The sequence below is a fragment of the Morone saxatilis genome, unplaced genomic scaffold (assembly GCF_004916995.1).
Source record: "Morone saxatilis isolate NCDOM2014 unplaced genomic scaffold, NCSU_SB_2.0 Contig18, whole genome shotgun sequence".
Lineage (NCBI taxonomy): Eukaryota > Metazoa > Chordata > Actinopteri > Moronidae > Morone > Morone saxatilis.
The window spans coordinates 22103974-22131100 of NW_023339740.1; the positions used below are offsets into that span (position 1 = coordinate 22103974).

Sequence of the window (27127 nt, forward strand, 5' to 3'; positions counted from 1 at the left end):
CAGAAAGCAGGGAGGAGGTGGAGGAGGGAGTGTTGTTGCGTCTGCCTGCCGCTGTCATTCCGCTGCTGCGCGGTTCAGCAGCAGGAGGGTGCGCTGAAGGGAGGAGTGTGGAAAAAACGGAGGAAAGGAGAACGGGAGGGAAGGAGAGAAAGGGAGTGCCTGGGCAGCACTGCAACAGCTGCAGCTGCAGCAGCCTGTCAGGACGAAAGAGGGAGAGAAGGAGACAGAGGGAAGAAAGAGAAGGCTGCAGGATTTGCCTTAGAGGAAGCATTTTTATGTATGTTTTTGCACAAGGAAAAGGGTTTTATAAGGAAGCCTGTTTTCTCCCTTGTTGATGTTTTTCTATATGGTCTCATGCAGGAGGCATGCTTGGAAATAGTGTGAAAGGCAGAGGAGATTTGAAGATGGAAAGGACGGATAGCACAAAGGCATACGGCCAAGCAGATGGCAAAGGAGTTGGTATGGCAGCTAAGAGGGCCAAGTCTGGAGTGCCCCAGAGCACTCAGCGGGGTGAACTGAAGGTTTACCGGGCAGGTAGCTCTGATGGCAGGCTACCAGTGCCCTCCAATCTCCGCAAGCAGAGGTCTATGACAAACCTGGCTGTACTCACTGATGCGGAGAAGAAGTTGCACCTTTATGAGCCCAAGTGGTGTGATGACATGGCCAAGCCTGGAGCAGGGCAGACCAAGACGGGCAAGCCAAAGATGGCAGGGGGTGGCAGCAGTGCCGGAGGGGGTGCCCCTCTCTCTCGAAACCTATCCAAATCTGAACACTCACTGTTCCAGGGCAAACCCAAGCCCTTCAGCCCTCTGGCTGCTCCCTCTGCTCTGAGCAAGCAGAGTCGCATTCCTCGTGGTCCTTATGCTGAGGTGAAGCCCCTGAGCAAGGCAGCTGAGGATGGCAAGTCAGATGACGAGATCCTCTCTAGCAAGGCGAAGGCCAATGCTAAGAAGCATGGAGCCGGAGCTGGAGGAGAATCCGGTTCCAAAGGCCAGGGAGAGGAAGGGGGAGACAAGCCCTTCCTGAAGGTGGACCCAGAACTGGTGGTGACAGTATTGGGCGACCTGGAGCAGCTGCTCTTCAGTCAGATGTTAGGTGAGTAAAGTGGAGTAGTCTTGAAACCTCTACTCCCCCATGGCCCCTAAAGTACGTGTGGCCGCCATGTGCTTGCCGCGCTTGTATGATTTCTCAGTGCTTGTCAAAGTCGGCAGCACGCCCCCTTTGATACAGCCACCACACGGCACCTGCTTGCTGCTGCAGACCCACATTCCCCCTGAATGGATTTTATGCAGTTCGCCGCCTGAGAAAAAAGGAAGACATCCTTGTTGTGCTTGCAAAGCATGCCCCTCCTCTTATTATTTAATCGAATGCTGTATCAGTTTGGCATTTTTCCATAAAGCTGAATGGTTAGTAGAAAACCAAAGCTATAGTGATGCTCTATTGTTCTTATTCCTCCAGCATGTCACTCAGGTGTCTGAGGCTTGGTGCCACTGATTATGTGAAATATGCTTGCCTCCCATCTTAGCATTGCCGGCTGATTGCATGAAAAAAGCCTGAGGGGTTGGGGATTATTACCAGCAGACGGATCTCCTTTATAAAGCTCTTGTTTGCTGCAACATGTGCCGATGCACTCGAGGGTCCATCCGCTGCTCCACGTACACTTCCAAAAAGAGAGATGGGAAAGGTGGCATGCCATATTGAATTCATTTTAGGCCCACAGACACATATTTAGCCTCCTCCCAGCTCCATTCATCTGTAGAGCGCTGACAGATGGTGTACACCGTGTGTAGTACAACGGTGCAAATTGCAAAGAAAATGGCTTTCTCTCTAGAGGTATAGGTCAGGTTTATCAATAGGAAGGGGTTGATGAATAATAAGGGTATTGATTGTGTGATGGTGATTATGCTTCATATGACTTCATTATTTTTTGTCTTGTTTTTCCTTTTTATTTTAAAGTATACCTCCTTGTTTAATGGCAAATAGTGTTTATAATTTTGACCTGTATTTCAGTCACATGATGAGAGAAGCTGTCAGAGTTTTCCCTAAAATTTAGATGAATTACAATTCAAATGCAGTTTCTCTTGCAGTTTTTCCTGCAAGGTTATTTGACAGCATAGATTTTAGTTATTTTCCTGTCAAGACCTTAAATCTATTGACCATTTAAGTAACTCTAGAAAAAATGGTTTGCAGAGACCTTCTGCATAAAACTGCTAAGGGGTTAGATTTTGGTTTCAGATGAACAGAAAAATTAGAAAGGAATATTATCTCACATTGCGCACTCATTGACACTAATTGCACTAATGCATTAATTAATGTTCCTAAAATCCTATTATTAACAAATCTAGTCCAGGCCACAATCATTTCATGTATTATTCAATGATTTGTTATTCCATTGCTGCAGTATCATCAGGAGAGCATGTTCTCTGTTGCATCTTAATGAACACATCTGTGGTGATTTAATCTGCTATCCATGCCTCATTAGCCTATATGGACATCTATCACTCATGTTAGTCACACTTAAAGTCTACTAAGAACTGTAAACAATAACAAGGATACATATGGATAGCAGCATGGTACCTTTGTGTTCTGTTGTATTCTTGAGTGTAAACCCACAACCCAAATTTCTAAAAGCTCTGCAGAATCCAGCACCACACCCACGTCTGCTTTACTAACCTAATTGCATAAAATCTGCAGCAGAATGCCTTGGGCTGACACGTCTTTTCCTTTCAATGTAACGTATTCACCTCCATTATGTTTCCAAATTCAATTGAAAGTCATTATTTCTAAAAAAGAGAGTTTATTATCTTAATGAATTATTTATGATCATTTAAGATGATAATCCCATGCAGGTCCTTGACATGAGTCAAGGGCTTTGTGCCCATTTGTTCCACCAAAATGAAAACAGATCATGGTGATAGAAGGGCAAAGGAAATTACTGCAATACTAATTATTGACTTAAACTGATTGGCAAGATAGAGAAAAATATCTTTAATTACAGTAATATTAATGTTTTGCATTTATGGAAGCATTATCTGAACACTCTTTTGTATTAGACTGGAACTTTTTTCATTTCACGTCCTACTACTGGACCACACATGTTCACTGGACATGCTTGTTACTGTAAATAGATCTTTTTATTCATAGTCTGCAGTACATTCAAAGCCTGCTTAATGCTTAATGCTGTGCTCAGCTTCTGCAGCATATCTCATTATAAAGTTGCTGAAAGGATGCTTTTATTTCTGACCATAGAGGGTCTCTTTGTTTACCAATATGACATCAAGAATGATGAACTTAGTTAATGGGCTCATTTATTGAACGCGCCATGTAAGTTTATGTACTGTACCGCGGCTGTCATCCAGTATGGGATCATCGCATACTGCCTCGTCACAAGACAATGCTAAAGATGCACGAGTAAATAAAAACACTTCAACCTGATCTAGATCAAATTGAATTTCTATGCCTTACTTTTTAGTTTATTAATCTTCTGAAACTATTTCGCAACTTCTGTTTTAGGTCTTTTTCCTCTTCATGTAGAGCAGTTGAGTTTGCACGGTCTGCTGTGTAAAAAATGAGACGAGACTAACCTCAAATCAGTTCCTTAAAATTGTGTTCAAAATGATGAATGTAAAATGACAAATTATGACAGATTCTAGGTCATTAGGACGATAGATGTATATATTCATGAAGAAAGCAGATTAGTGTAGTGCAGACAGCAGTACTCCTGAAAAAAATTCTCTTGTAGACAACAAGGGGATGAGCAAACCTCATTTCATTGTAATTATATGTGATCTGTCATGCAAGATCTCAAACGTACCAATGGCCTACAGCTATGTAGAATCATACTTGAGCAGTGGAATGGCTCTATGGGTGAAGCAATGGTCGCGGATGGCATTATGTCAAGTGCTGCAAGCATGCAAGGGTCACAAAATGTTGACTTTTAAAGGCACATTACAGGTAAAGGTAGCATTTTTAAACATGAAAACTCGTTCTTGCACATTTTTAAAAAGACGTAAAAAATAAAAATGATTTGAGGACTAGATTATCTATCTTTGTCAAAACAATAAGTGATCGCCTACTTCTGACTCTTTCTGACATCACTGTGTCTATTTCTTTATAGTTATTCACTCACTGGATCGCATGCCAGTGTGAGAATCTCTGAAAAGCTCTATTTGGTCTAGAAAAGCAACCTCTTCTGGTTTTGTGCCATGAAGCAACCTCTCTTTTTTTCCCCAAGTACCTCAGATTTCCTGTGAAACAGGCTATAAAATTAACCTTAGATGCTAATAAAGACGTTCTGTCTCACTGATCATCTTGTTTGTTTGTGGAACTAATAACTACTAATGTCTCAATGAACATGTAAGACCTTTAGTGTTGATTTAGCAGTGTTTGTAAGGTTAATAATTGAGGGCCTTTCTAACAGTATTTTAGAATTAATTTGGCCATACTTTGGTCTGCCCCTGTAGTTCCTGTGTTGCATCATTCATAGGTATTTCCCGATTCACATCTGCTTCAGTATTCTGTCCGAGTTTTCCTTCTCTGTATTGTAGACATCACTGCAATGCAGGGTGCCAGATGACTGTCAGTCACTGCAGAAGAACACAGTGCATAATGCATACAGTATACTCAAAACAGATGTGGTTCCCATGTGTGCTCTGCATCCAGGGTTCCTGTTTGAGTATATTCCCAGGAATTCATCACAAAGTAAATTAGCAGTATCCCAGAATTGCAATGTAGTTAGTGGGGTTTGTAGATGTGATGTGACTAAAATATGTATTCCTCTTTTTTATTCTTTACATTAAGGACCAAAATGGAAATAAGTGTTGGACTTTATTGTGTTAGCCTTGAAATGAGTAGATATTATTCTATGTTTCCCTTCTCATACACTCCTAGAAATGTATGTTGATGGATCAGTGTCACATTTTTACTCGCCTAGACGTGAAAAGTACACACAAATGAAGGTGCAGTACCAGCAGTAGTATAAAGAGCGACAAAGTCCACATTTTAAAGGAATTGGGAGGATGGATTGCTTAAAGAAACACAGGACTTACATATGGATAGCAGCATGGTATCATTGGGTTTTGTTGCATGCTTGAGTGTGAACCCACAACCAAAACAATAATAATAAACAATAACAGTGCATTATTGTATAGCATATTCACTCTCCACCATTTATTTGAGTCCATATCATGTCTAATTAATTTCTGTTAACAATCCCATAATGTAGTACATCACATTTTAAAGATACTGCTCACTATATAGTAAACTAGTGTGTATTGTATAGTGATACTGATAATTAGATTTGTACTCTTTTTTTATTAGGTCTTTGCAGACTTTTCTCGTCTGTTATTACTTTATAGTGTAAATCAAATTTCATTATGGAATTCCAACTCAAAAAAATTGATTATTCCTGAGCCAAGACACATTTTATATCAACATAATATTTAAGAATAACTCAATATCTCATTTAGTTTGGCTCACACAGACTCATGAATCATTACAGGGCTTGTCAATACATGCACAATACACACCTGTATAATATTATGAGGTTTCCAAAAAAATATGTATTGTTTTTTTTTACTGAGCCCATACATTCAATGTATTTGGGTTTGAAACCAGCTCATGTATTAAAAAGTTCTATAATAAACCAGCCTTCAGTTTCACTGCAGCCTGTATTGTCAGTGCTGGGTTAGAAAAAGACTTTAATAGTTGTGTTTTGAATGTGTCAATTGTATGTAAATGTTTACATGTGATACTATCGTTACAATTCACACCCTCTATACACACTGCTGAATTAGTTCAACATCCCCTTATGAGAGCAGCACATTATTTGACGTGTGTTCCCCTGACATCTTCGCCTTTCCTCCAGCTTTTCCAGTTAATGCACTGAATGATAATTTCTTTTTCTCCAGGGGTTTTTGCCTCCACACTGCAGTGGAAACCCCCATCTCCTTGTGTTTTTGAGACAGAGAGGTTTCTCTGAATTGTTACAGCTAACAAAACAACACTACTAATTGTAGTGTAATATTGATTTGACATGGTTGTGACCCACTGACTGCACACTGTACATTGTCCAAATAAGCTGACCTGCAGTGAAATTCTTTTGGCTGCAGTTCAGCTCACAACTTCAACTGAATGACTCTGAGATAATGCTCAATAAAACAAAAAACAGAAGTTTGGGAAAGAAAAAAACTTCAGACCTTGAAAGAGATTCTGGTGTGGCATTTCAGAATACATACCCCTGGTGGGCAGTCTAATTTACAGGAAACCCTTCAGTATTTCATTTTCAGGATGCATCATGTCAGTGCAGAAGGGGGGGTAGAGCAGAGGTTACCATGGTGAGGGAGCCCGTGGAGTGAAATTTGTCTGCCTAATGATGTGAACATACGTTGGTTGTGTGCTTACAAGGAAGACACCTGTCATATCAGTCCAGACACAAATAATGGAAGCCAGAACGTGTGCATGCAGAGGCAGAAATGTTTGCATGCATGAATTCTCTTAAAACACAAGCACGGACCACAATAAAACAGCAGCTTGTATCTGAGTTTTATTTAGATGCTCTCAATGTTTTATAACCTTTTGTTCTGCATGACCGACCCACAGACCCTGAATCCCAGAGGAAGCGGACCGTGCAGAATGTCCTTGACCTCCGCCAGAATTTGGAGGATACGATGTCGAGTCTGCGGGGCTCGCAGCTTAGCCATAGGTAAGTGCAATGTATCTGAATATTAGAATTTTATATTGTTTTATAATGGTGTCTCCTACCTACGCCACTGGATAAAATCACGTATAAAGCAAGGACAGTGTACGTTTTGTTCATGAAATCCAAAAACTCTGTCTTTGGTTTAAACTGAAAAGAAACTCATGTGAACAAGCATCGGATAACTTGTTGGATCGATACATAACACAATCATGTGTAAACAGTTGTGCTGTGGCCGCTTGGAGAGTTGCCACCTGGTTCACATCTGGCTTCCATCCTGCTTAAATAGCTCTCCTCTGTTTTATGGTCATGACTTCATTCTAGGAATCTCTCTTTTTGGCTCTTACAGACAAAAGACTCAGGCATTCATTTGTTGCAACAACCGCAACAAAGACACTGGTGGAGGACAGGACTTTATTTCATTTGGACATTAAAGTTGGGATGAAATATCCTGTGTATATTGCCAAACAACACAAATGATTGTGGGTGTTATCAGTAACAATATATGTATATGTAATGTATGAGGGATAACATATATATAAATATATATGTCATCCCTCATTTAAATCCGTCTTCATATCCATGTCGTATTTGTGAAATCTTGAGAGATTATACTTGACATTGGCCAGACCTTGTTAATGGATGCTTGGGAAGACATCTTGTAATTCTCAACAGTAGTTATTTTGATAGATATTATCTGACAATCATCTGTCAATCAGATTTCTTTAAAACAAGCTACTATATACTCATATTCTCACTCTGTCAGTTTTAGCACTGGTGGCATCAGTTAGCCTCTATATTTATGAATTATCCATCAACAGTGGATAAAAAATACTCCCATGGTCGTAGCCATTGCAATATTTATTTGGGTGAGTTGGTTCATCTAGTTATGTAATCGTCAGACACAGAAGACACTCACAGCCATTTGGAGGAACCACTTCTAACCCTGACCCACTTAACGGAGTGAATGGGAAAACTTAGACATTCTAGTTTATACAGAATATATAGAATACAGAACAGCATACTTTGGGGCGATGCAAAAAAAGTCCTGTATTGCTCAGAGAGACAGAGAGAGGAAGAAACTGTATGCTATATTAACACACAGATATCAGGTCATCCATCTCTTTGTCTTTGGGTTCTGAGAGGCCATATTTCTAGCTTTAGTCTCTGAAGACGATACGACACAACTGCTGTATCTAGGTCAAAAGCGTCTCAATGCAACTGTGTTTCTTTTGAAGGACATCTGACAGAGAAAGATCCTTTGCACTGTTGTTGATATACTGATTTTGTGTGTCTTCTGGACAAGACTGTCAGCTAAATGCCTCGAGTAAATATAATGCTCAGTGACCCTTCCCCCATGTATCTCTCTAGCTGTATGGACAGCAGTAACGTGGGCTATGACAGCGATGAGACCAACGCTCGCAGCATATCCAGCCTATCCAACCGCTCATCTCCTCTCTCCTGGCGCCACGGCCAGTCCAGTCCTCGCCTTCAAGCGGGCGATGCCCCATCCTCTACAGGTGGAGGATACCAGGGGAGTAAGACTGGCTCCCAATATACGGCCCATACAATGCCAGCTCGCTGCTCCAGCCGCCTCAGCAGCACGTCTCGCATTGAGCTCATCGAGGGGTTGGACGTGGATGAATCCGATCTTAAGTCTGGTTACTTGAGTGACACTGACCTAGGGAAGAGCCTGCCGGACGATGACGACGACAACCTGGCAAACGGGTAAGAGTATCTGAAGATAGGGTTTGAACATCCTGTTACCATGACAACATGAACCAATCAGTGACTGCAGATGGCTGCATGCTGGTATGTCCTTTGACTTTGAAAAGGTCAGTTAGGAGTTGTCGTCAACACACTAAACACCATAACTGCTGGACATTGCGGCATTTAAATATTTTATTAGGATACGTAGATTTTATGCATTTTAACATTCAACCGTGGTGCTTTAAACTTTTGGGAAGAACACTTTTCATGCTATAATCCTGGATTTCTGCTTTTTGTTGGTATCTGATGTGTTGTACTTGGCAGGCCTATCAAAGAGCTTTCATCTCTGCAGATACTCTTTTTTTTTTCACTGCCCATGACATTGTCAGAGGCTCACAACTGTGAGAGAACGCTGTGAGTGGTTTTTCACTGAGGGCAGAACTTGAAAACTCAGGTGTCCTCTCAGTCACACAGTAAATGCTCCCTCACCTCTGACAGGTGTAAACTGTACAGCTTCTAAAGATTATGTCAACAGATATAGAAGCAACAAACAGTTTAGATCACACATTTGACAGTACTTTACTTTTTCTAACACGAAGGCGGCTCCTGCTTCTTCTTCACTTTCTCCCTCTTCACCTCCCTCCTCTCACATCCTTTGTGTGTCTTTATCCAATTACTTCTCCCAAGTTGACAGCTGACAGTGAGAGTCAAGAGAGAGGGAGAGAAAGAATCCAGGACAGTTCTCTAGTTTGGTTTAGCAGCTTTATCGCTGTTGCACATGCAGTGGGATTTAAGCTCAGCCTCTGGAGCGCTCACTAGGCCCTGCCAGCCAGGTCACGTTCCTACTACAGAGTGCAATAAGGAGAAGAAAAGAGATGACACATTTTAGATGAGTAAAAATTAGAGCAAAGAAAAAAAAAGGTGTGAAATTGAAGTGGGTCAATTTAAGTTTTGTAACATTTTGGCAGAGGCGATGATGAGATTGCTAATGAGAATGATAATTAAAGAAGCATTGTATTAAATAAAAATCGACAATTAACTCCATGTGTAAAGGTTTAACATTTTGTTAGAAGGGAGGTGAAACAGATCAGACAGCAGAATCCTGATAAGGTCAGGATTAAACAGAGATTATGTCATATTCCTCACATCCATGCACTCAAAATCCATTTAAATCTGCCCTGTATTTTGTCCTGTCCCTCCACAGTAGAGCTGCATCAGCTCCACTGTGGTGGTTCAAATTTGTGAGAGAGGTGAGCGTGGGGGCTCGCCTCTGCTTTGCAATTCAACAGGCACCAATGACGTTATCATTTTATGTAACCATTTAAAAAAAAATGCCTCATCATGCTTAGTGTTAGGCCACCAATGTTAACAGTTCCCCTAAACCTGCTTTCAAGGTGACTGTGAAACACCCTGATGGGTACAACGAGTCCATTTAACAGATTTTTACCAGTTACACCAAGAGGATTATGGGTGTGTTTGAATACATACATGCTATATATTTTGCAACGTGTTATCACCAGAGTAATAATAGGCTGCTGTGGTTGCCAAAATGCACTAAGATATGGAAATACTGGGTGTTATTTTCTCACTGACCTTGAGTAGGTTGTATGCTTATACTTACACGTCTAAAACCTAATTTGTATGCTTTGCTGGTTTGCCCTGGTTCAGTGAAAAGTATCCTCTCTTGTAGGAATACTGGAATGCTGCTGTTCTCTATATCAAGAATTAATCCTGCCTCATAAATACACCGACAACCTTTGGTGTAGATAACAAGCTAATCCAGTTTTTGAAGCATGCGCAGCAGCACATGCTCTAATTTTCTTCTTACAGTATCCTCTTGCACATTCTGTGATACATTTGCATTTATACTGTATACCCCTTGTCACACATTCACAGTTCAGCTCATGGAGAGCCATTAGCTACCAGCTCTTGAAAATAGATCAGGCTCCTCCTGCGTAACCATGGAAACCAGCTGGTAATCGACTATATGGAGAGGTGCAATTTCTGTTCCCTTTCACTAAAGCCCCAGTTTTACAGTTTCATACATTTCATTGATCTGAAATTAGCACTAATATAATTAACTATATCTAAATGTTAGAGTGAGGCTTCTTGTCATGCTCAATAATACTGTCACAGTTTTCAATATATAATGCTTGTATAATGGACCAATGTAAAAGACCAATGTATAATACTTAAAACAATCTGGAAAAAGACAAATATACTGAAATAATACACAGACACAATGCATGTTGTTTATTAACGGATGGAACTATAGCACATTGCTTGATGTCTAATGGGTATTGATTAGCCCACACCAGACAGTACTGGCTATCCAAGGCTAAATGTGTACACACTGACAGTAATCACTGCTTCTGTGTGTCTGCCTCGTCAATAATCTGATCCCACATCCCAAATCTCAGCTCTCATGAGCTCCGTCTTTCCATCAGAGAGGAACAGTCTCTTCTCTACAACACACAGCTTAATGATAATCTGGTTTGTCCCAGTTAAAGAAAAAAATATTCAAGAAGCCTGTTCTATTTATCATTTATATCCTTTCTGTTGGTTCTTTGGAAACAGGGAACATTCATCTGTTACCAGATACTGTTATTGCAAGTATTACTGTATGTCGTCCCGCAATTTACCATACAAACCTAGGCCACTAGCCACTAGGGGGCAGACAAAAAACAAATTGGGTGATAAATAGTACTACGACCACTACGATATTATCTTTACGACTTATGAAACTACGTTTTTGGTAACTAAATGAACATATACCCAATATTCGCTCTTGTTCTAGCTCAGGTGTGGGCTTAGCCAAATCTTGGTGGGGAAAAAAATACAGGTTCCCGGGTTCACCTGACTAACCACTGAGTGACTGAGCCAACAGTTCGGTTCAAACCTCTGAACACGATACATAGGGGGATTTAAACAAAACTTTCCAAAAGTCTAAAAACAGTTTATGTGTAAATTATTTCATAAGTGGAATCAGCTTCTATTCCCCCCGGGAACTGTGCCCAGGAACAAATCTGATAGATTACATTATGTACAGTGGTTGATATTTTTATGGTCATCCAATACAGAACCTCAAGCTGTTCACAATCAGATGTGGAAATACAATTATTTACTTTTAGTTACAACTGAAATTGCCATAATTATGTACAGTGTAATATTAGAATTATAGGTAATTTCCCATCTTGCCCTCAGTAGACACTGTGTCTGCTTGAAATGTTGTCTTACATTTAATGTAACAAGAGTCTTCGCTTATTTCACTACATTTTATGAGATTGAGTACCACTTCCTCACTGACTGAGTGACTGTTTTATGTCTCAGGAGTGTTGAGGTGGCTTCTTATTTAGCCATGACCACGTCGAGAATCATAACTGTTTCCTGTGGTCACGTTCTTCACACCATATTGGCAAAGATTAACCATCACTCAGATGACATCATCCTATTGCAAGCCATATTTAAAACATTGGTTTACGAGTAGAGCAGTAATCACATTATATTGTTGGTGTATGGTTGTTTTTTCCATATCTGGTATATGAATTATTGCAGACTATTCAGCATTCAGTGTCATTTTAGTGGTGTTCAGCCAATTATGGTTGATGTTTTGCAGGCACTCAGCTGTAATATATGTACGCACAGGTTAGCGTTTCATGTCTAATACAGATGTTCACCGGGAAAATTACTTGTTTTTTCCATATTGTCATTTAGTTGATGGGATGAATGCGAGCCTAATGTTTGTAACAGAGCATGCGAATTTCATAGGAGGCCCATCTGCGTGAACACGGTAATTGTATCTGACAGATTTACGTATTATCTTGGCAGATTAACAGTTTGAAATCCTTAAATTGGAAGATCTTTATGAGAAAAAAGTCAAATATCTTTCAGCATTTGGTTTGGCTCCAAACTCTTTGGCCTGACTGAGGAGAGAAGCAGCGAAAGGCACTTAGCTGCAATAAAGAGCTACTGATGACTGCGGTGCCTCATAGGAAACTGAAGTCCCGCCTTGGGCTAACTTTTGTTCCACAACATGTTTTTGTTTCTTTCATCACGCTCTCTTAAAACCTGAAGACATTTGATACCTGTTGAACAGAATCCATCTCGTGTCAGCTTTTTATGAATTGTAAGTGGTTGGTAGTTAGGTTTGGCCCATAATCTGAAACGCTGGACTTATAAAACTCTTTGGTTGACTTAATTCCTCTTGTCATAGCTTCAGTGCTACTCATGGTCTGTGCTGTAACAAAGCTTAGATCTACTGCTGCTGTTACACCTACAGTTATACCTAGATTTGGAAGGTGGTGTACAATGGGTTAATTAAAGCTTTTTTGATTTAAAAAAAAAAAAAAAAAAGAAAACAGCTGCTGAACAAAAACAGACACTAAAAGGCTCCGTAGAGCTGAAGGGAAATACAGAGGTTGGTTGAGTTGCTCACTTTGAGCGACTCCTTTCACATTACACATAGTCATTTGATGTATTGTTAATGACAAAATATTGATTAGAGACGATTTAATGTTTAATGGGGAATTATCGCTGTCAAGCTACTAATTATACATCATATCTCTTACTGTGCAAAAGAAGTGTAGACAACAGGGATTTCAATGAAGAAAACAGGGAGGTATACATTTATCTTACCCTTTAGCCTGTTATATGATATATAATTCTTTTGATATAGAATATAGTAGATATGATTAGTATATTTTTGGAGACACAACTCTCTTTTACAGTAAAGTACAGATGAATTAGATTTTTATTTCATTTTATTAGATTAGATGTGTTACTCATCTGACAAATTAGATTTCATGATGGCACCAAATGCTGTTCTTATAGCCTCGCGCATGAACACAGACAGTGACAGTCTGATCGTAGCTGATGCATATAGATTACATAATGTGGAAAAAGACATAGTGCAGGTGAAACAGAATTGCTTGTTCTGTACTCTACAAGGTAATGTGGACATCTGGGGATCTGGACTGTACCATTTTGTGTTTCTATATAGCGGCACACAGGCAGCAATGCAGATCAGAGAAAGGGGGCTGCTTCAGCAGCATCACACCTCTGATCATGCGGCAACATGGCTCGGGATGTGCTGCCATGGCAACCGTCTTCCACTGACCCACTGATGGGCTGCCTTGTGTGTCAGTGTGAAAGCTGCTGAATGGATGTATGTGCAGAGGATGTGCATGTGCATCGACTGCTGGTTTGTGTGTAAGATGGATGGAAAGAGAGAGAGGGAAACGCAGACAGAGGAAATGAGAGACGGACTGACAGACACAGAGAGAGACTGGTGTGAGGACAGCATGCTAACCACTTAATTAGATTGTTTTGTAATTGGCCTGGTCGGGGAGAGCTGTCTGCCTATAAAGCTATTGTTTGTATTGCCATTTGCATCCTATTGTATTCCTAGGACTAACAGAGGCACTGGTTATGGAAAATGATTTCACTCAATACATTTTTCCAGAAATCTGATATGGAATACTATATAACTGACCCCAAAAGAACAAACATGTTTAATTAATTTGCATGTCAAAAGCAAAAATGACGATATATACTAGTATACTAATATATATACTAACTAATAAATTTTTACCCCTCACAAGTACAGGATGCACGTCATTGCTATCTTTACCTATATATTGTAGATAAGCCCTTGGCTTAGTTTGCTCCTCTGGCAATGTCATTTCCATGGTAACCATAATCAAGCTTTGACCATGCTAGTGAGTGGATCTGTTCACAGCGGTGCATGTACAGTATAAAAGTTAGTGTTTACACTTATCCAAATATTGGAATACTTTACAGCCTCACTCGTGGAAACTATGTGTGTCGGCAAACGCATTCTGTAATGCACAAAGGGATTGCTGCAGTCATCTGATCCTGGATCTGTGCCACGGGCAGTCTGCATTCAATTTCCCTTTCCTGCCCGGGTTGGACTTCTCTATAGTCACTGAATGCTTCCCTAACTATTGAAGCCTCACACGTTTTCTGACCCACTTAAACCCATCTGCAAAAAAATTGGGCTTTGGCCTCGGTGCACTGGTTCTCCGCAGGCGCTGCTGGGATTACAGTTTAGTGAGGTCACTGCTTGGGGTCAGTTTTTCATGGGCTATGGCTCTGTAAGAAGGGATGATGTTTTCTTGCCTCTGAATACTCCACACACACACTCACATAATCATCATACACTAAACTATTTGAAATGTTGGCATATATTTCAAAATGGTTGAAGGAAGAGCAACAATAAAAGGCACCCACCATTAGCAATGTGTTACTTTTAGCTCTAACACATCTGGGGTCAATATGGAGCTCTCATTCCCCAACAAGGGTCAGTAAAATACTGGCTCTCGAAGGCCCACCCAACACCAAACCAGCCTTCACCGGCATCTTCAGCCACGTGTATAATGGACCATTACAGCAGCACCCCAGGGGAGTATGAATCATCCCTATATCACGTCTGCGTGTGGTCGTCTGGGGGTGCAGTGTGGATTCTACCAGTGCGCAACACTCAGCCCCAGTTGGAAAATGTGATACTGTTTTGGATTACAGTACTATATCACAGTATTATATTTAAAAAAAATAAATGTCACGTGGTACCTATTAATCCATCATTCCCCATTCATGACTATGTTTGTTTGAAGTTGGCGCAAAAAAATGTCAGATTATCTGCTTTAAGTATGGCTAATGAAGTACCGATTAGCTTTATTTGAGATTTGGCTCTTTTTCAACTTTGTATTGATACTGAATCTGCATTACTCAGACAGCAAGCAGAGTCAGTTCAAGTTCAGCATTTAATTGCCATATCAATCAAGTTGATATGAATTTGTCTTAGAGATAAAAACAGAGCACAACATCATGGAACAATACAACTTGATAATACCAGAACAGTGTTCCAGACAGGCAGTAAATGTGGCACCGCATGAGTCTGCTGGCTCTCAGGATGAAGTGTGCATCAGCTGTATTGTGGCTACATCTGTGTGTGTGGGGGGGGGGTTTCCTGTCTGAGGTTGATGGAGACTGTACATTCATTTTCCAGTCCAATAATCAGACGAAGAGTACACTTTCTGGGGCTCTGCAGAGATAGGGCGGCCGGCTACAGTCCCAGACGCAGTCACTGATGCATCTCAGACCCATTTACTAGACTGATGTACCACTGCTTTATGATGAAGGCAGCCCAGTCCTATTTGCCTAGCTATGGTCAAGCCCAATACAGATCAAAATTAGGCACCGGGAAGATCAGAGATGTGCTGAAGCAAAAGCTCAGCTGGCTTTTTCATCTGTAGTCCTTTTTTTTGAATGAATGATACTTAAACAGGCATAAATCACTGAGCACACTGTTTTCCTGTGATGCTGTCTTTCTGAAGTAATTTCCCACATTGTACCACTGAACTGAATGCACAGAGTGAAGGAATGTCTGCTCTTTCTCTGCATCAAAGGGTTCAAAATACAGTGAAGTCTTTTTTTTTTTCTAAATGCCAAGTGGTGCCTCGTTTGATATAGTTACAGAGCATGGTGCATTTAACTGTAGCCTTATGAGGCACAGCTTTGACTCATTGTGCCTCCTGCTGGAAATCTAATGTCATGACACCACATAGAAACAGACTGTAGGACAGCAACACAGTTTAGGTTTACTGTATTATTTTATAATCCCCTTTAAGATTAACTGAGGTTTTGTATTTGGATACAGTTTTTCTGATTGATTTTAAGTAATCAGACTCCCCTTTCCACATATTGCGCTTTATAGCATATGGGGCTGTTTTTCATGCTTATAGTTAGGCCCCTTAGTTCCAATTAAGGAAATCTTTTTAGACTATATTGTGCGTGGTGACAGTTTTACTTTTTCAACATGACAGTGTTGCACGAAGCAAGGTCTATGAAGAAATGGTTTTCCAAGTTTGGTGTGGAAGACTTTACTGGCATGCACAGATTCCTGACCTCAATCTCATCCAACATCTTTGGGATGAACTGGAATGACAAGGTATGGAAGAGCCAGGTCTTATATCACCCAACGTCAGTGTCCCAACTTCACTAATGCTATTGTGGATGAATGGGAGCAAATCCCTGCAGCATTATTCCAAGATCTTGTGGAAATACTTCCCAGAGTGCAGACTCTTTATATGGTTCTATGGTTTTTTAATGAAAAAAAACAAAACAATGTTTGCATATCCACATACTTTTGGACATGCATCATACGTTTGTCAGTTAAAATTTTTTTTTCACCTTGGCTCGTTGCTGATTGTAGGAAACAGTTATGATGTCCCATTCATGTTTCAGCTGTAATTTCATTTCCTACCAAGTAGCTGCCAATTTGCACAAAATATTTAATCAAGAAATGCCTTAGAAAAATTGAGGTTTCATGTCCCTGTCCTTTATTCCCTCTAATATATTTTAAAATAAATTTTTAGACTCACATATTGTGGCACAGTTTGCTGCGCCAGAGGCAGACAGCCCTAATAGATCAAAAGCCACAACAGTAAAAGGTCAGATCCTGGAAATGGTTTCTTGTCTGGTAACCTCAGTAAGTAAAGGTCCTGATGGTGCCATGACGCCTCACAGATGGGTCGAATCTCTATTTCAACAGTCTGTAAATAACCCAAACCCAGCGATGGCAGCAGCACTCAATGACCTTCCACCTAAGCAAACATGCAGAGGATGTTTCTGACACAAGGCATTTGGTTATCAGTGCAGGACAGCTGTTACTATACAGTACAAACATGACTTTAAGGCTTTTTAGATGGCCGCTTGTTTAGCTCTGTGGCCTGCCTCACTGAGATAAACAGGAGATGTAAGAAATGCAGCTCTTTTTTTTTTGTTGAACTGTAAACAATTTATATCACTCATCATTCTAGGCAAAGACATATGCATCCCAGGTTTTGTTTTGCTATTAGACAACAAAGTAACCAAAAGGTATTCAAACAAACATGTTTTATGATTTTTGTGAGCAAAATCAAAAAAGAACAACAGGCACAGAAGCACAGTTTCTTTTCAAATGATAATCAGAGTGACAATATCACAAGGTAGAGGCAGACACAACAATCTTTTATCAAACTAGCATCTCATTCTGTTAAAGATATTGTGAGGAATGCCTGTATGTCTGGTATACACATTCTGACAGCAAAACAGTTGTTTAATTTAATCAAAAAGTAAAACCACAGTCATTTTAAATTCCATTTAAGCTGACTCCGTATTTATATTTCAAAATGTGGCCTGATGTGGAAAAACAGAGAGAGCCTCAAAATTGTAATACATCATAAGGGTCAATAAGTTCTTATTTTTGAAATATTAACTTTGCTTAACTAGCTTTGGTCGTTTCCTGCGTCTTTTCCACTTTGTAATGTATTTCTTGCGAGATGAAATGATTTGGTCTAGTATTTTGAACCAAAATAGAACTTGCAGCAGAGTAAACTGATTTGGCTTATAAGATGTGGACAGGGTGTGGGACGTCCTCGGCCCACAGAGCCTTTACCTCCTGGAGTAGTTTACAGAGCTGAGATCTGGTGAGATCATCCCAGTGAGAGTGTTCCACTACTAATGAGAGGGGGAGGGAGGTTTTCCAAGGCTTCTCATGCCTCACTGGAGGTCCTCGTGTCATCTGTGGCTTTGTGGTTGCACTGGCAGTGATTCAGGCCTTACCTTGGGCTGGGTTTTTCCAGCTAGGCCCCAGAAGGTAATGAATGAAGATGGAACACGTTTTTATTTTTAGGGACGTTCATCATGGTCATAGTCTCTTTAATGTAAAAGTCTCTGTAAAGGTTTATTTGCTTGGGTTTTTAAAATTATCAGTTTAAAACCCCGACAATGACTCAAACTCACTTTTAAGATTGAGATTGAGATTGAGAAATCACTAAGACTGATTTAAATTGCTAAACTTTCACAGCATTTGTGCAGTTTGGGATTAACCTAACACTGTTTACACTGGAGACTGTGAATATTAGTGGCTCTGAAGTGTTTCATACAAACAATTAGAAGGGCACTTGGAGACCGCAGACCTCCGCCAAGGTGTTTTGTTCTATATTGCATTTTTGTGCATCTGCCCCGTGATTCAGATCTGCTCCAAAATGTAATGGGTTCTTTCTTGGCCCATGCTACACCCTTCCACCAACTCTCCTGAAAATCAGGCCAATGTTTCCATAATCCTGCTGACAGACAAAGAAACAAACAGCACCAAAAACATAACCTCTTTTTGCGAAAGGTAATAAGCACAATTTAATCATCAACCATTTTATCTTAGCAAGACTTCGTTAATATGCTTATTGCTAAACTGGAAAGGTTTGCCAGCAGACACTAAGCAACACAGGCTTCCCATTGCAATACTGCCATGTAAATTGGTAATACTAATAAAAATAAAAATAAATTTCATATGGTACTTTTTAATATCTTTCTAATAATAAGCTTCTTTATCTAGCGTGGCAAAGTCATACAGGAGCGCATCTCACTAACGTCACCCTCGCACTGTTCCCCCTCTTGTAGGCCCTCTGACAGATAAGCTAATTGGCTCCATAATTACTACACTATAAAATCATCAAATATGATTCACTAGCTTGCAATATGTAATACGCATTTCCAAAAATAAATATGGTGCATCTTCTCTTACATTGTGTGGGGTACTCCCCAGAGATAGATTATGAAGAGAATATCAAACATTGAAGCAGCAGAGGGAGTTACATACTGTCTATCCTGACTCCCTATGGGTCAAGTTCCACAAATACTGGATCCTACAATCTCCCTTAAAGGTGCAGTGTGTAGGATTTAGTGGCATCTAGCAGTGTAGTTGCAACTCGCTTCACTCTCCCCCTTCAAGTGTGAAGGAGAGACAACAATGGCCAGTGAAACTCAAGGGGAAAAAGCCCCTATAGAAAACATGGCAGCATGCATGGAAGGCAACACGCCCATTCTAAGGTAACAAACACATAACGATTCCTACATTCATGTTATTATACACTAATGAAAACATACCTATGAATATTATATTCCATTTCTACATAGATCCTCCTAAATTTTCTACACTGGACCTTTTATTTAACTCAATAGCATCTTTCCTTAGACCCTCCCTGCTTCCTATACCTGCTTCATTACTCCACACCTTCAGTTTGGAAAGCAGGCTTTCTCCTAAATTGTGAGTTAAACCTGATGAAGTAATCAGTTTTCTTTGTTTGTTTGTTTGTTTTTTTTTCAAAGAGAGCCACAGAATACATATCCTCAAATTAAATTGGTGCAGGTGCCCCTTTAATGAGCTATCTCCCCTCTGGTCTTGGTTAATATCTGTCAATTTTAAAATGCATTAAATTAATATCTAACTATAAACCCATTGGCCAGCTAACCCTCATCCCAGTTTTGGTCAGACAAGACATTCTTTATTGCCAGGCTGATTTGAGCAAATAGAGATATTTGATAAGAAAACGGTTCTATAAAAGTAAATAAACTAATTCATTCATGTACTTAAGAGTAAATCAGATCACTTGTGTAACGCGTTACACTACATCCGAGTAATGGAGGTTACCATGGTTACCACTCAACCCGACGGCAGCTGGTCATCTACAGGAGCATCGGGGTCTCTCTGGGCTCGTCATCCCTGCTTCTCTTTCCTTTTTTTTATGAGAGGGGGGTGTTGCCTGTCCAGCGGCACACTGCTTCTCTCTGCTCGCTGAATGGGAGGAAGAAGAAAGAAAAAAAGAGAAAAAAAAAGGGAGGGGGGGTCTTTTGCTTTGCGGAGGATATGAATTTGAATCTGAGCACACAGATAATTCAGGGAAGTTGTGCTCACCGATAAACGGTCACAAATGAGCGGTCGTGTTTTAATCGGGAAAGTGCCTCCTCTGCAGTCGGCGCCGAGAGCCAGAAGGACTTTACTTTTTACTCCAAGGTAATGATATTTCATTACGGCTTTTCTCTCACACACAATGAACCACTTTTTTTCCCGACATTTTTAAAGTTGTACGTTTTGTTGAGATGCTACAGTTGTTTCTCCTATTAGGACAGATGTGTAGGCTATTTATTCGTTTGCTCTAAATAGACCATTATTAACCTAACCTGGCTTTTGTCTAAGGGTACAGTACAGTAACAGTATTAGTTACTCTTGAGTATAGGATCAATTCAGCTTGTTCCACTATCTTTTTTTTTTTAATTAAATGATTAATTCATACACAAATACTTTAACCATAAAAGTGATATTTCTTTATCCCATTTGAGCTTCTACTGTTGAAGAGCAAACGTTTGCATTATGCTGAAAATGCTGCAAGAAAAACGTGCAAGAATGTATGTTGACACTGATTTGGCACCAGGAATTATAACATCTGTGGAAACGCATTTTATTCTTGGAGGACACTGCGGTGCTGCTACCACAGCTATCTGCATAATAGAGGATGTCTTCACCACTCACTCAGCCATAGGCATGCACCCCAGGAGCCTTGTCGTCTTTGCTATCCTTTATGCAGAAAATAGACAGTGCCAGAAGTGAGCTGCAAGATGTATTCGTCTTACTGTGTGCTGTTTCATATGGTTTTATAAGTCCTATAGGGTAGGGCTTGTATATAACACTTAATGTCAAATCTCACCTTTTTCCTCTGTAAAATGCCATGTGTGCCTTTTTTGTTGTTGTTCATTTGATCTTTGCAGTGTGCTACACTGTGTCTACCTGTGTGTTTTTAGTGATGCTGTTAGATCCAGGTCCAAGTCTGGACAGTGATTGTAACGTCCCCGCCCTTGCTCCACAGCACCAATCATCCCTCAATCTTCCTAAATCCAAACATTTTCACAGCAACCCAACTCAAAAAATAATAGCACGACACACAAATCAGAGAGGTTGGAGTTGTGCCACAGAAAACAAAAAGTTAATTGCCACCCTATGTATGAAGTATGCACTTTGCTGGTGTACTCCCACCCTCTCCCTGTCTGGATTTCACCTCTGAGAGCAGACAGTTTGGCTTGTAATATCAACAGCCCACAGGCCCTCCTGCCTCTTCTTAAACTGACATCCCTGTGGGGTTATTCACAGCCCCTCTGTCGCCCCTGACAGAGGTGGTATTGTTCAAACATACCACGAACATCTGGGCTTGATGTAAATCAAAATTATACTCCTTATTGGTGGTATGTGAAAATATTTTAAAATTCTCAAATCAAACATTAATCGTCAGGGTTTTCCCTGCTCATGTCAGACCACTCATGTTCATGTATCTGTTCTATGGCCACAAATCACTTCACTAAAATGTTGCTTCTATGCATCAGAATGCTCAAAACCAGTGCAAAGTGTCAGAGTAAGCTTCTTCTCTGTTTTACAACTGCAACTACAACTCAACTACAGCCATGTGATTAAATCCAATTCTGAATGTGTATGGGCCATTTTTGTCTCCCTGTATTTTTCTATGCAATTCCATGTTCCATGCCTCTGCTAATTGCAGGCTGCAGACCCACAAAGAGCATTTTCAGCTCAGTGGGGAAAGCAAAAGAAAGGGAAAAGAACTGATTCAGCTCAAGCAGTGACTCAGTTTTAAAGGGTCTTATTAATTTACCTTTTCCACTGTGCCACATTCTTGTGTGCCAACATAAATTTGATTACCACCTGTGGTTGCCAGTAGTAATGATGGGGAACATAATTATACAAATCTGAGTTGGACTCGCATTTAGCTCTCTGGAGATATAATTTTTAAATTCAACAAGGCATTATTGCTTTTCTAAAGCCCATAAAAATGTTTTACTCTTCAATTTTAAACTCCCCTTAGACTCTGAATTGTTTCATCCTCCTGTGGTGTTTCGGTTGACTTAGAGGCTGCACCTCTTGTTGAACTCCACACAGTCATCTGCATTTTAAATGTATTCAAATATGAATGCATCCAGAGACCTTGATGCTTAGCCTGTCCCTGTCCTCATCGCACGAGGGGCCAGTCGGGCAGAATCTGTTTCAGGGCGACACAGGATTTCATTGTAGGGTGGAGGGAAAGGTCAGGGAAGGTTTAGAAGCCTGTCACTCTGATTTCTCTTCATCCTGCTTCTTCAGAGCATACCAAACCGCTTTCTAAACCCTGCGCTGTCAGTCGCCATACTTTTTATACAGCGTGACTTATCAGCATATCCTGTAAAGTTTACCTTGAAGCTACAGTTTGCAGTGTGTTGGCCCCTGTTTAAAAACTGCTAGCGTTGCTGTCATGGTGATTGATTTAATTATTGTTAAGATTGTTAATATATAGTTGCAGATTCTGTATTCATCAAAATTAGTAAATTACAGCCTCTGGCACCATAATCCTGCTATGTTGGGCCATACCAGTAAATCTTGTCTTGTGTATTAAGTTATACAAGATACACAAATACCAGAAGATATTTTTTTAAGTATATTATGATATAGGCAATTTTTAAGTAAACATATTGTATTTAAATTATTTGATTAAAACTGACAGATCCACTTTTGAAGCTTTGGTCAACATATGGCCTGTAGCTCTGATGTATTCGTTGAATCAAAACAGATGCAGCCATGTTGGGATTACCTGCTTGTTTGAGCATGTGGCCACCTCCAGAGACAGCTTACAGCAGACAGATGGACATATCGCTGTTGCTGCCAGCCTTTTCTCCCCCTTCAAACACAGATTTCTACCTTCATATGGTTGCCATTTACTTGACAACGGCACACTTTTTCTGAATGGTCATCCTTTTTTGTTTCAGTTGGGACGAGAGCAGCTCCATCAGCAGTGGGCTGAGCGACGGTGATGGCGAGGGCTCAGAGAACCTCAGTTCAGAGGAGTTCAATGCCAGCTCCTCCCTTAACTCCCTCCCGAGCACACCCCTGGGATCCAGACGCAACTCTTCTGTTATGGTGAGCTGAAATACTGTACCCAACAGCCTGTGACAACATTTGGCTTTCTTTTATCCTGTTTTTTTGTTTGTTTTGTTTTGTAAAAGCAGTGTTAAAGCTTGCAAGGAAGGCCTATACTTAAAGCATTGTCAATGCTTCACTCTGTGATTTATTTTGAATTGTGCGTTAAATGTGAGTCCCTTGTTTTGACAAAGCCACAAAAAGACACCACAGACCTCACCTCTGTCATCAGAATGAAACTAAAGAGAAACATGATACGTCACAGAGAACTGCCACAGTAAAGATTTATTGGACTGTTTTGTAAACTTCCGGAAGTTCGACTGAGCCTTAAAGCCCCTCTTCAACCAAAAATGTGTTTTACTTACTGTTACTTCACTTGTTTGGGCTTCACTCTGCAGAATGATGGACTGCACTGTATGTGCAGACTGTACAGGTCTGTTTCAGGTTCATCTGCTGAAGGTGGAAAGTTTCAGTATGATTTTGTAGCATCACAAGCACAGCCTAGTTTGGAAACCAATCGTTGTCCAATACTGTATGTAATGCGAAACCTCCAGGGCACATGCACTGAGAATGGACTTCTGAATTGGAGACATCTTGTGTTTAGTAGTTGCATTTTTTAAATGAACAATATTTACATATTCATATATTCTGAATTTTTCAATAAGGGAGTAGGAGTAGATAGAAATTTGAACAAAGTAAATTAACTTTTTGCATAAAGACTGTATCAGCCAGATTAGTATCCAAAGTGGTATATATTCATACTTCTTAAACATATCTGGAGGGGATCTTCAAATTTGATCTAATTTGTTTTGTATTCACTTTGGATAAGTGGTAGTTTGTCCACAGGTAAACATTTTATTTTTCAGCTTATTCACAGAATGCTCAGTTGGAAGAACTGAACATTAGTGCTACTCAATGAGCCATCTGTCGCTTTATATCACATTAAAAGGGTGCCAAGAAGCAGCATGCCCAATTTTGTCCTCTGTGCCACCTCCTCAATGCGCCACATGATATTTTTTCTATTACACTGTAGCTGACTTTTTTTCTTTGTCGTTCATTACAACAATGTAAAAGGCTCAAGCTCTTCTTTTCTTACATTTTCTTATTCTTTAATGTGTGGATTTATCTCTGAAAGCGTTCATAAACTTTTTTTGTTTTCCTTCCTTTGTCTTCCTCTGTGGTTTTCTTGAATCCGCTCGGGGCATATCAGTCTATCTCTCCCTCCTTCCCACTGGAATGCAGCTGAGATGAAACAAAGATTACAGAGAGCAGTCCATAGATAACAGACTGTGACTGATCAGATGCTTACCCACAGTGTGCCTCTTCCCTCCCTTCTCTGCAGCTCCGCACTGATGCGGAGAAGCGCTCCCTGGTGGAAAGTGGACTTTCTTGGTACAGCGAGGATGGCAAAGCCAGCCACAAGCTCAATAGTTGCAGCTATGAGACGGGGAGTCTCAAGACAGAGCCCCCAAGCAAATGGAGAAAGAAGCCTCCAAGCCTCAGTGAAGATTCAGGGTGTAAAGGAGAACTGAAGAAGCCTCAAAGTTTGGGTCATCCAGGAAGTTTCAAGAAGGGTCGTAATCCTCCTATAGGCGTGACCTCCCCCATCACCCATACCTCTCAGAGCACGTTGAAAGTTGCAGGTGAGAACTTTTTCTCAGCCTGACCTTTTCTCTGTTATTCCTCCCCCACAGGATTTTTGTGGTGTAGCACTGCCGTTGTTAACTTGTTTTAACTACGAAATCCATGTCATCCATTTTCTCTTTGTATGCTGGATCCAAATGTAAAACAGAGCCTGTTTGTAGAGCAGCCAGGGCGGATATCTGCTTGGTGTCAAGATGAATACAGAAGTGTACCCCTTATCGTAAGCCAGGTTTTGATTTGTAGCACAGTGCAGGATACTGATGAAAAATATGCACCATGAAATCCAGCTTGTTGGGAAAAAAAAAAAACATCTCAAAATCTCAGCTTAAAGGCCAGAGCCATGTTTCTGTTATTATCTCAGAGAAAAGCCTGTTACTTTACATGTCTGGAGAGACACAGTGTCTGCCATCTGCAGCGACTAAATTTATTTAATCCTCAGCAAAACATGCCGTGATTAAATAATAGGTTAAAATTGAGTTCCCATACCAACATTTCTTGGCCTTACATTTTAATTTCCTCATCTTTAAACTTAAGTGATTAAAATTAGATCTGATTGTATGTATTCTGGCTTCAGTTTTGCAGGGGGAAAAAATCTCTTGGCAAATGCATTTTTAAGGTTTACAGAATGACTTAAGAGGTCAGATGTGTTTTATTTAATTTTATGAATATACTGTAAAGATAGCTTTACCTTTAGTCTAAACTCCAAGTGAAAAATCCAATTTGACCCTTTTCCTTATCTTTTAATAGATCCTTCAATCTCCAATGTTTGCGTGCTCTGTGCTTTACCTTAATCATCTATACAAATCAGTTGGTATTGATTATGTCACTTGGATATGTTTTATGATATGGTTAAAAAAAAGTTAAATTTTGAGTTAGACCATTTTGAGTCAGTTGGTGAGTCACAGTTGACATCATGGGCACATAAAAGCTCTCTAAGTAAATACAGATGTTTCTTGCTTATATTTTCTCTCAGCTGTAATGGCAGGAATGATGTGTACATTTACTTTTATGTGAAGGTATCTAGGGAGAATATTTTTTTTTATTTTCCATTTAAGTTTCAGTCATTTAGGTGGGGTTGCTATCATTTTTCTTAGCCCAAGTTTACTGCCCATCAAAACTTCCAGTCTGTCCGAGGTAGCTTATTCTTGTCAGGGACATGGTGGCAGCAGGCCAAACAGAGCAGCAGCATTCTTGCCGATCCTTATCATCATTTAAATACATGCAAATGTTATTAAAATTGCTATAATTTTGTTATTCACCTATACAATGTCTTTCCTTATGTAGCACCTAAAAGCGAGAGGCCACTGGATAAATCCAAGATGTCCATCAAAGCTGCTGGTCTACAGCGGTCTCGTTCAGATGCTGGCAGGGATCATCATCATCATGGAGAGCACCGCAAGCCCCCGTCAGGTTTAGTTAAACCCACTGCCGGAGCCTCCTTCGGCTACAAGAAACCACCAACAGCCACCGGTACAGCCACTGTTATGACAGCAGGGGGCGCCACCATCTCCAGTGGCTCTGCTACTGTGGGGAAAACCCCCAAGTCATCTGGCATCCCTGTGAAGCCTGTGGGAGGAGGACCACCCTCGGGTCGGAAGAACAGTTTTGATGCCAGCAGTGAGCAGAGCTTCCTGGGGCCAAATGCGCGAAACAGCATTCAGTATCGCAGCCTGCCTCGACCGGCCAAATCGAGCACACTCAGTGTGATCGGTCGCCCCGCACCTCGGCCTGTCAGCGGTACCATTGACCCAAGTCTGTTGAGTTTGAAGCCCATGCCCATGGCCTCCACAAGCCCTAGGGTTAAAGAGCCTAGTAGCTGCAGCAGTAAAATGGCTAATCGCACGAGCACAGGCCCAGTGAACCAGACGGACCGAGAGAAGGAGAAGGAGAGAGCCAAAGCCAAAGCTGTGGGTGCTGACATAGACTGTGGTTCTCTGAAAGGAGAGGAGAGTCAGTCCACAGGAGAGTCTACTGTGAAACTGCATGGTCTGAGACGGACCAGCAGCAGCAAATACCCTGAACTGTCATCACCCACCACACCAAGGTGTTTTATTTCTATATTTTAAATTACAAAAAAAAAAGAAAAGAAAATCTCTCTAGAGTAGACTGATTGACTTGTGGTTTCTATAAGTGTTTATTTCCCTCCTTTTCTATTCTCTAGTGGTATCTAGACATGCAGGTACAGTAACTGGTTGTATATGCTCAGGGTTTCTTCCCCCCAGTACACCACCACAATACAATAAAAGTACACAATTGAAAAATGACATCTTAAAAAATTCAAC

General features: G+C 40.6%; 1 protein-coding gene across 9 annotated transcripts in view; it reads left to right on the plus strand.

Moving 5' to 3' along the window:
- Positions 1-27127, plus strand: part of nav1b (neuron navigator 1b) — a 53971-nt gene that overhangs the window by 7720 nt on the left and 19124 nt on the right. For 7 of the 9 annotated variants that reach the window (XM_035661219.1, XM_035661220.1, XM_035661222.1 and 4 more), the window contains exons 1-6: positions 72-1095; positions 6601-6703; positions 8069-8425; positions 23051-23201; positions 24544-24844; positions 26130-26889. In XM_035661219.1, the coding sequence (XP_035517112.1) occupies positions 366-1095; positions 6601-6703; positions 8069-8425; positions 23051-23201; positions 24544-24844; positions 26130-26889 (2402 nt within the window). In that variant the 5' untranslated portion in view covers positions 72-365. Of the gene's footprint in view, positions 1-70; positions 1096-6600; positions 6704-8068; positions 8426-23050; positions 23202-24543; positions 24845-26129; positions 26890-27127 lie in introns of those variants that run through there. The other 2 variants (XM_035661218.1, XM_035661217.1) reach the window with 2 other exon arrangements.